Source organism: Schistocerca serialis, chromosome 7, assembly GCF_023864345.2.
Source record: "Schistocerca serialis cubense isolate TAMUIC-IGC-003099 chromosome 7, iqSchSeri2.2, whole genome shotgun sequence".
NCBI lineage: Eukaryota > Metazoa > Arthropoda > Insecta > Orthoptera > Acrididae > Schistocerca > Schistocerca serialis.
Window position 1 is genome coordinate 574676810 of NC_064644.1, and position 8971 is coordinate 574685780.

General features: G+C 39.6%; 1 protein-coding gene across 1 annotated transcript in view; it reads left to right on the top strand.

The window, feature by feature from the left end:
• Positions 1-8643, top strand: part of LOC126413258 (ras-specific guanine nucleotide-releasing factor 2-like) — a 1992910-nt gene extending 1984267 nt beyond the window's left edge. Inside the window, 1 exon segment of the mRNA XM_050083160.1 lies at positions 8428-8643. Coding sequence (XP_049939117.1) covers positions 8428-8643 — 216 coding nt within the window.
• Positions 8644-8971: the final 328 nt, after the last annotated feature.

Consider the following 8971-nt stretch of genomic DNA (forward strand, 5'->3'; position numbering starts at 1 on the left):
AGTAACGTCGATTAAATATTTAGGTGTAACATTGCAGAGCGATATGAAGTGGGACAAGCATGTGATGGCAGTTGTGGGGAAGGCGGATTGTCATCGTCGGTTCATTGGTAGAATTTTGGGAAGATGTGGTTCATCTGTAAAGGAGACCGCTTATAAAACACTAATACGACCTATTCTTGAGTACTGCTCGAGTGTTTGGGATCCCTATCAGGTCAGATTGAGGGAGGACATAGAAGCAATTCAGAGGTGGGCTGCTAGATTTGTTACTGGTAGGTTTGATCATCATGCGAGTGTTACGGAAATGCTTCGGGAACTCGGGTGGGAGTCTCTAGAGGAAAGGAGGCATTCTTTAAATCGCTACTGAGGAAATTTAGAGAACAAGCATTTGAGGCTGACTGCAGTACAATTTTACTGCTGCCAACTTACATTTCACGGAAAGACCACAAGGATAAGATAAGAGAGATTAGAGCTCATACAGAGGCATATAGGCAGTCATTTTTCCCTCGTTCTGTTTGGGAGTGGAACAGGGAGAGAAGATGCTAGTTGTGGTCCGAGGTACCCTCTGCCACGCACTGTATGGTGGATTGCAGAGTATGTATGTAGATGTAGATGTAGATTCATGCCCACACAGCCACAGTGCATGACCAACGATGCTGCCCCTGAGCAGAACCATTCCTGCTGGCATCAAGCAACATACACACCACCGCCACTTGGTGCAGTGCCCTCCACCCAGCCAACATAGATGACTGCATGACAAGCAACCACATCCCATGTTCCTTCATGTACAAGCAGGAAAAGTTTGACAACATTGTCCGCAGTGGTCGGCTGCCTTGTGACTGCTTGCTAATGCCGGCAGCAGGTTCATCTATTCGAGAAGACTACTCTGGTTGCCTCATTGCTCCCACAGCATTGGATTTTCTATCACTCCACCAACAATGACTACTACCAGACTTCAAATCTCCAATTGCCCACATGGACGTGACCTTCACGTCAACTGGGACTCTGATGAGTGTCCCGTGGAGCTTCCACCTCCACTGATCCTACTTCTGAGAACCATATTTTTAACTGTGCTACCTGCCTCCTTCGCTCTGATGAATTGCCTTTTGGCTGACTTAAGTTTAGACATCAACTCTCTACTACTCAATGGCTTGTGGACAAAGAATGAACCTGTGACATTGGAACAATACAAAGCTACCAGCTCATCAGTCAGTACACAGATCCATGACCCAGACCCTACAACGGTCACTGTCTCACTCCCTCACGTGGACATTTTCTCTTAAATACATCATACAACCGTACTAAGGGATGAACTTCTTACACCATTTCTACCTCTCCATGGTCATACAACATGCCACACTCCTGCACTTTGACACGGGCCAGTGCATCTCACGAGCTTTCACCATGGTGCCCACACCCTTACCTGATCATTGACCGTTCAAAAGGAATAACAGAAAGACTATCGTGCACCTTTGACACACTCAAGCAGTGTGCCTCCTCAACTGATGAGTTCTTGGTTATTCATCAACATTACATCAACTGTCTTGTGTTATTGGATGCACTCTTTATAAAGAACACATTGCTCCTACAATGTAATAATGTCATATCCATTGCCCCTGCCCTGATCTGCGAGCATTTCACAGACTTGGCACACAACTCTCATGACATCAAGGAGGGGAGCACAGACTTGGCCCTGATCCCACTGACCAGTCACGCCTGCCCGACACCCAGCTGTGCCTATTCCCTGGTCTATTTGGTACTTGCACTGTCACTGACATTGGATACATAGTGAGTCGTTTACGTTTGTATACCATGTTCTAGCTTGTCATATGGGAACTCCACGGCTGGCATCATCAGGCACAATGCCCTTGCTGTACAGCCCACCATCGCCATGTCTCTCCAACATGACTCATCGCCATGTAGTTCGGCTATTGCCTGCTGCTGATATTCACATGACAGCACCGATCCCATCGGCTGTGTTTACCTGGTTCCACATTTGATTACCACACACCTACTGCAGGTTGGTGATGCTTTAGAATGCCACATTCAGGACACATTAGACACATCAAACATAACAAGGCACTTTTTCGACCACTTTCAATTGTGCAAATCACCTTCAGCCTCCACTGATAATTTCAGTACCCCTTCCCGACATGAGTTCACCACAACAAAGGTGGACTCTGTCATTGCACCTCCATCAACACAGACATCAACCACAACACACATTGGTGCCTTGCATTCCTGCCTCCCCATGGCCCCCACTCTGCCACAGTTGGCCTCTGCACAGACGATGCCCATAGAAGTACACTCCAGCAGATAAATTACCAGCTTATGTCAACCACACTTCACCCTCAACATATGCAGCCCATTTGATCAGATCAGTTTCTCTCACACATATGGCCTCCACAAGCCCCTGTCCTTCAGTCATACCACCAGTGTCCTGTGTGAACACACTGCAAGCTGTCGCCTACCGCCATACTGTGGTGTCACTGCCAGACACCACACTTGCTAGGTAGTAGCCTTTAAATCGGCCGCGGTCTGTTAGTATACGTCAGACCCGTGTGTCGCCACTATCAGTGATTGCAGACCGAGCGCCGCCACAGAGCAGGTCTAGAGAGACTTCCTAGTGCTCGTCCCAGTTGTACAACCGACTTTGCTAGTGATGGTTCACTGTCAAAATACGCTCTCATTTGCCGAGACGATAGTTTAGCATAGCCTTCAGCTACGTCATTTGCTACGACCTAGCAAGGCGCCATTATCAGTTACTATTGATATTGTGAATCATGTACCGTCAAAACCGACGTTCATCATTAATGGATTAAAGTCAAGTATTCCACCAGCTACATCCGTTTTTCTAAATTCTAATTTCCTTGTCCTGTTCCAGACCTCACGCCAGCCTACATGAGCTAAAACACGTGCATTTCGGCCTCCTCTAGTAACACGGTGCTGGCTCTCCTGCCAACCACAACACATACTACCTGTTCAGCATTCCTACATGCCCACTGTGACTTTGAGAAATGGCCCATTCGTATCTCATGAAAGTGCCATCCTTGGCAGGACTGGTCACATGCATAGGCACAGCATCACTTCAAGAAGTGGCCCACTCATGTCTCATGAAAATGCCAGCCACAACGTGGTTGTATGTGAATCTGCACAGAATCACTTTGAAAAATGGTCCTGTCAAGTCTCTTGAACATGCCACTCACGACATAACTGGTCATTCACATTAGTACCCTACAATGAAGCAATCACTGATCCCACTCTCATCTTCTGTTTGCTGCTCTTTGCTCTTCCCTTCAGGGGAGAGTGTGGTGCTGGGGTGATGGGGGGCAAGTGTGACGGGAGGGGGGGGGGGGGGGAGAGGGGGGGTTCATGCACTATAATATACATCACTGACATATGATGATAAGTGAAATATCTGTGACTTGACCACGGATCTTAGTGTGTTCTTAGATTCCAAGCAGGACAGACATGTACTAAGTGTAAATATTTGTGCAATAAAGCATTGTTATTGTTCCATGTCATGTCATACCTTAATTAAATCGTACCTGCCCTGTACCCTCACTACATATTTTACATACTTTTGTTCACGTATGAAATTTGTTATTGACAATTGATCTGCATTACCCCCTAATGAATCTAACTGCAGTGCAGGAAGGGTAATATGCATCTGTAAAACTCTTTGACCATCTACCCCTTGAAATAAAATGTCTCATGGACAGCAGAAATGTGTTCAACTGTAGATAAATATTTTTTTCCTTAACACCTCCTTCTATACCACAGAGGAATACTTGAACAGAAATATTTAGACATTTATACAGGAGACAGCTCTAAATGGCATGCATGTAGCAATATAAACATTTCTTTTTGTTCTTAAAAATATGTATTGTATGTTTCTTAAACTGATATGTCCCACCATCACAGTGATATGATAGTTTGGTTTATGGAATATGTAACTAACAGCAGTGTGTCAATACTGTATGATAATATTTTGTGTATCTTGTACACATTTTCCAAAAGTACATACACTATTGTGTTGACAATAATGAGATTCCCTTAAACTTTACTGTGGTGTGCATACTGTGAGACCTTCAGTACACACACCATCAGATTATTTGACTTGTCGCTCTAGCTAAGTAGGCGAGTGTCAGCGATATGTCTTGTGGTCTTATTGTGGCGTGTTTATCTTCTGCCGTTAGGTCAGACGATAGAAATGCCACTTGCACACTTAGAATAGCGGATTGACGGTGACCAACTTTAAACAGAACTTGATTAATTTTCACACACATTTATTAAAATAATAAAAAGGATAGAAATTACTTAACTTGATTCTGGATGCTGTTTACAATTGACAGTCTGAAGTTCCTTTGGTATTGGTACATTAATCTTATTCTCACATATCTCTGATACTGACAAAGTGTCTATACATTTCTCTTCATGGCTATGTACAGGAATACGATAATATTATTAGGCGCAGACTGAAACTTGACTATAGACTGGTACAGACTAATGCAGACTGACTAATCGGAGGCCTGTACACTCGTTATAATACCTTGCGCGTTCAGGTATCACTGCATGAGTGTGATCCGTGAGGAGAAAAGGTTCTACGTTAGCAGCAATCTCATTGGCTGCATTACATATTAATACGCGGATCAGCGGAAGCAGAATTTGGTCCGTCTCTAAGACAGCGCCATCTCGTAGTGCAGACTAATGCAGACTGACTAATCGGAGGCCTGTACACTCGTTATAATACCTTGCGCGTTCAGGTATCACTGCATGAGTGTGATCCGCGAGGAGAAAAGGTTCTACATTAGCAGCAATCTCATTGGCTGCATTACATATTAATACGCGGATCAGCGGAAGCAGAATTTGGTCCGTCTCTAAGACAGCGCCATCTCGTAGTGCGGAGATGGATGAGCGCTGCGCCTTCGCTGTTGTGCTTAGCGGTGTGCGCTCTATTGGGAAAGTTGTGTACGCGCTGGCTATGCGGAACTATGTACACAACATTTACCTATGGAGTTATTATCTCCAAGAGCCCCTTCACTTTAAGTCTTAATAAATTTTGTCACTGAAATCAAACTAATGCCAAAATGGTTCTTGTAGATAACAAATCCATTAAAATTCTTTACGAAATGAGCATTGCAAATTACCACAGACTTCTTTTATTATGTAACAGATTCTGTAACAAAATGCAATATGAGACATATAATAAAGGCTCAACCTTTCCAAATGAAATCTATTTCAACTTATTTTAAGTGGATCATGCACTTCCACACCCATCTGTTTCAACCCAAAAGTGCAAGTGACTCCCTGCTGATATCTGTAAAGTCTGTCTCTTTTTAATTTTCTTCCTTTTGTGTAGGTAGTAATGAAATTAGCCTACATGAGGAAGATTACTGTGTGTAACTAAATTTGATTAATTTTTGTAGTGCTTAGGTTAGATGATATTCAGGTAGGCCTTTTCAGAACTGTAAATCTTTTCCAAACATACAAGGAGCTCATCTGCCTCATTCAACCCATTGATGCTTTGGTGACACAAATTATTGTTGATTGTGGCTGACTTCCTGTAAATTTTGTAATGATCTTCTGTTGTAATTTCTGGTAAAACCACCTACCTCCAACATTCTTCATCGAATTGACAGTTTAATGCAGCAGATGTGGAAGATGACAAGATCAAGAACTTGCTCACAGAAGGCTTAGCCAGCATTTGAAAATCCTGGATCACTGCCAACAGAATTTTAAACTTGGAATGAAAATTTGGTCTAGACAAAATGTAACCATACAAACTACTCAGTTTCCCATAGCTCACCTATACCTCTATTGATATTATAGTGCTGTAGAAAGAATTACAGAAATTTAGAATAAGCATCTCCAAAGCACTAGTAAGAAGAATCTGCTCAATTTTAAGTATCATAATTCTCGAAATTAAATTTGTTGATATTACAGTTTACAATAGTCTGAAACTATATATCTATGTCGATTTGTTGTCAAGCAGAGTGACCAAAAATATATTGGCTATAAGTATAGTTAATAAATATTGCAGTTTTTTGCCCATGTTGAAGACTGTTTTGCTCTTTCCTGTTCTAAACTAAACGAGTGAATGATCATACACCAAGACTGTACTATTAGTAAACAATGTACTGGAGATAAGAAGCTTCAATCAGTACACATTATAAACTATTTGAAAAACTGCTATGAAAATCTTTGATCAGTAAAATTACATAATTTTGCTCTGGTTAACTTTGCCCTCTGGTTATAAAGATTTGATATGATGAACACATCTACACTAAAGTCAATGTTATAGTGACTTGATATTTACAAGTGACAAATAGGTTATGGTATTGTGAATCCATGACACTGCTGCTTTTTCTAGGGAAAAAAATAAAATGTAACAACATTGATGTTACTTACATGATTATATGTCTTGCTCTTGATAAAGTGTTAATTAACAGTGTTAATCTGTGCTCTAAAATTTGTTATCTATTGGAATATCTGTACTTTTTATGTTATTAGCAGCAGCTGCAGTAGTAGTAGTAGCTGTAGTAGTAGTAGTAGTAGTAGTAGTAGTATTTTCATTGTGGAGTCTCGTAGTTTCGTGTTTTATTATCCTGGACTTATCTGTATATTTTAATTATTCGTGGATATGTTATTAAGTGTTCTGCGAGCTTGTGTAGTTGATGCAAAATAAAAATTAAATAAACATTTAAGTCTCATTATATCTTTAATACATTCTGAAGTGTGGATACAGTTTTCTGTAAAAACATTGGTGATAATAATATTTTCTATTATCATTAGTTACGGCAGATAGTACTATAACTGACAATAGAGGGAAATGTACAAGCATTGTAAGTTTTCTTAAAAGATATAGTTCAAGAGATGAGTCAGAAAAATGACATAATTACATTATAGAAGTAATGCCACATAAGGTGTATAAATTCATTCCAGATACAAAGAACAGAAAGGTATCTTGAGAGGACAGTGTTTAATTGGGATGATTGAAGGAGGAGGGAAAGGAACAGGAAAAGGAACAGAATATATGTTGAGGAAGACATTACCCCAATACTGAAACAATGCTTTCATTATTGTACTTCACAAGAAGACAGACAGGACACACAAAAGTTGTAGATCTATGAGACAGTTCTCCATGATGTATAATATATTCACTAAAATTGTCACCAGTTTATAGTAAGCCATAGGATTTTCATTAAATGAAAAAAAAGATTAGGAAACATAGCAAATAAGACTATTAGCAATCTTGAACAAAATTATAGATGGAAGCAATGAGTATAAGTTACCACTTTGTGTAGTATTCACAGAATTTGAGAAAGCATTTGACTCAAGCTTCAATACAATCAATATTTACAACATGTAAATTCAAAATTAAATATGAGTGAGATTAGAAGAATCCAAATCACCAAGTGTATTCTTAATAGTCCTGCTGAAAGTGTCACACCTCTAAACTGGGAAACCAAAGAAGGAAATATGTTAATGGAGCATATTGTAATCACCACTGAATGGCTGATCATGTTGTATCATTTGCCTGTAGTACAGAAGAGCTTCAAAACAAATGGAATAACTTAACAGAAAAAGCCTGAAAAATTTGTTAAAATAATTCTAAAACAATGTACAACAAACACATCAAAACATGGTAAAAATAAAAAATGTTGACTGTTTTTATATTTAGGGCAGCTGGAAGCAACTGTTGATTAAATGTCTAAAGAAATGAGCAGAAGGGTATGCAAGGACTGAAGTACATTTGATAAACTAAATGGTATTGTGAAAACCAATCTTCCAGTATCTCTGAAAGCACCCAACAAATGTGTAGAGCCAATTTTGATCTAGTGCTTTAGATGTGGATTTTTAATCTGAAAAGCAGCCAAAAACAGATGCTTGCTCAGAGAGCAATAGAGAGTTGCATGTTGGTAATTATTAGGAAAGAAATAAAGACAAACAAGTAGATCAAAGAACATAATGAACTGGAAGACATTATTCTAACCACAATGAAAATGAAATGGAGTTGATTAGGCCATTTAACTACACACATGAGACCAGAAGAATCCAAATCACCAAAGGTATTCTGCTGAAAGTTTCACAACCCTAAACTGGGAAACCAAAGAAGGAAGTTCTCTTCTGGATTCCAAGGGATATATGAAAAGACTAAGTGAGATGAAGATACAATGGATGGTGGGTATCAGGCTTTTGAAAGCATGCAGGCTAAAGACCACAAAAATCTGTTGAGAAAGTTGTAATCCAACAGTATATGTCAAATGGTGACTGATGAAGTAGCTTTGAGTGTGTGTGTGTGTGTGTGTGTGTGTGTGTGTGTGTGTGTGTGTGTGTGTGTGTGTGTGTGTGTGTTTAATCATACAGAAAATAAATATTCATATAATGTTTGTTCCTGAAGGATACAATATTTATTTTAAATTACAGATAGCACATGTCATACGGGAAATCCGTCACTTTCAACAGACACCATATAAAATTGAGCTTATAACAAAGGTGACAAATTATCTGTTGGATCCTTCTTTGCTTCTTGATGATGATGAATTATACAGAATTTCTTTGGAAATTGAACCTCGTACATCAAGACTGAGCTCTGCAGCTCTTGCACAGCTGCCATTGTCACAGACACCTCCTCGCACATAAATATTCATTCTGAAGTAGGTGAGTGAGCACTAATATTCACAGGTATAAGGAAATAACATTCTTTTGTCTTCCTTCTTGAATTGTTTTGACTAATTGAAAAATAAAAATTGCTTTTTTTGTACAGTAGTTTTGCTTTTAAAATCCCCATTTCTACATTTTTGTTTTTAAAAAGTACCATTTCTACATACTGCAAATAGTTTAGTTTAATTAGGTATTTGCATGTTCCATGGATCATAATTGTGACCTTCTGCTGTGATGTGAAATGATACAGTTGTATAATTATAATACACTTTCTCAGTGAAAGGTATTGCAACATGCTAGCCATTTA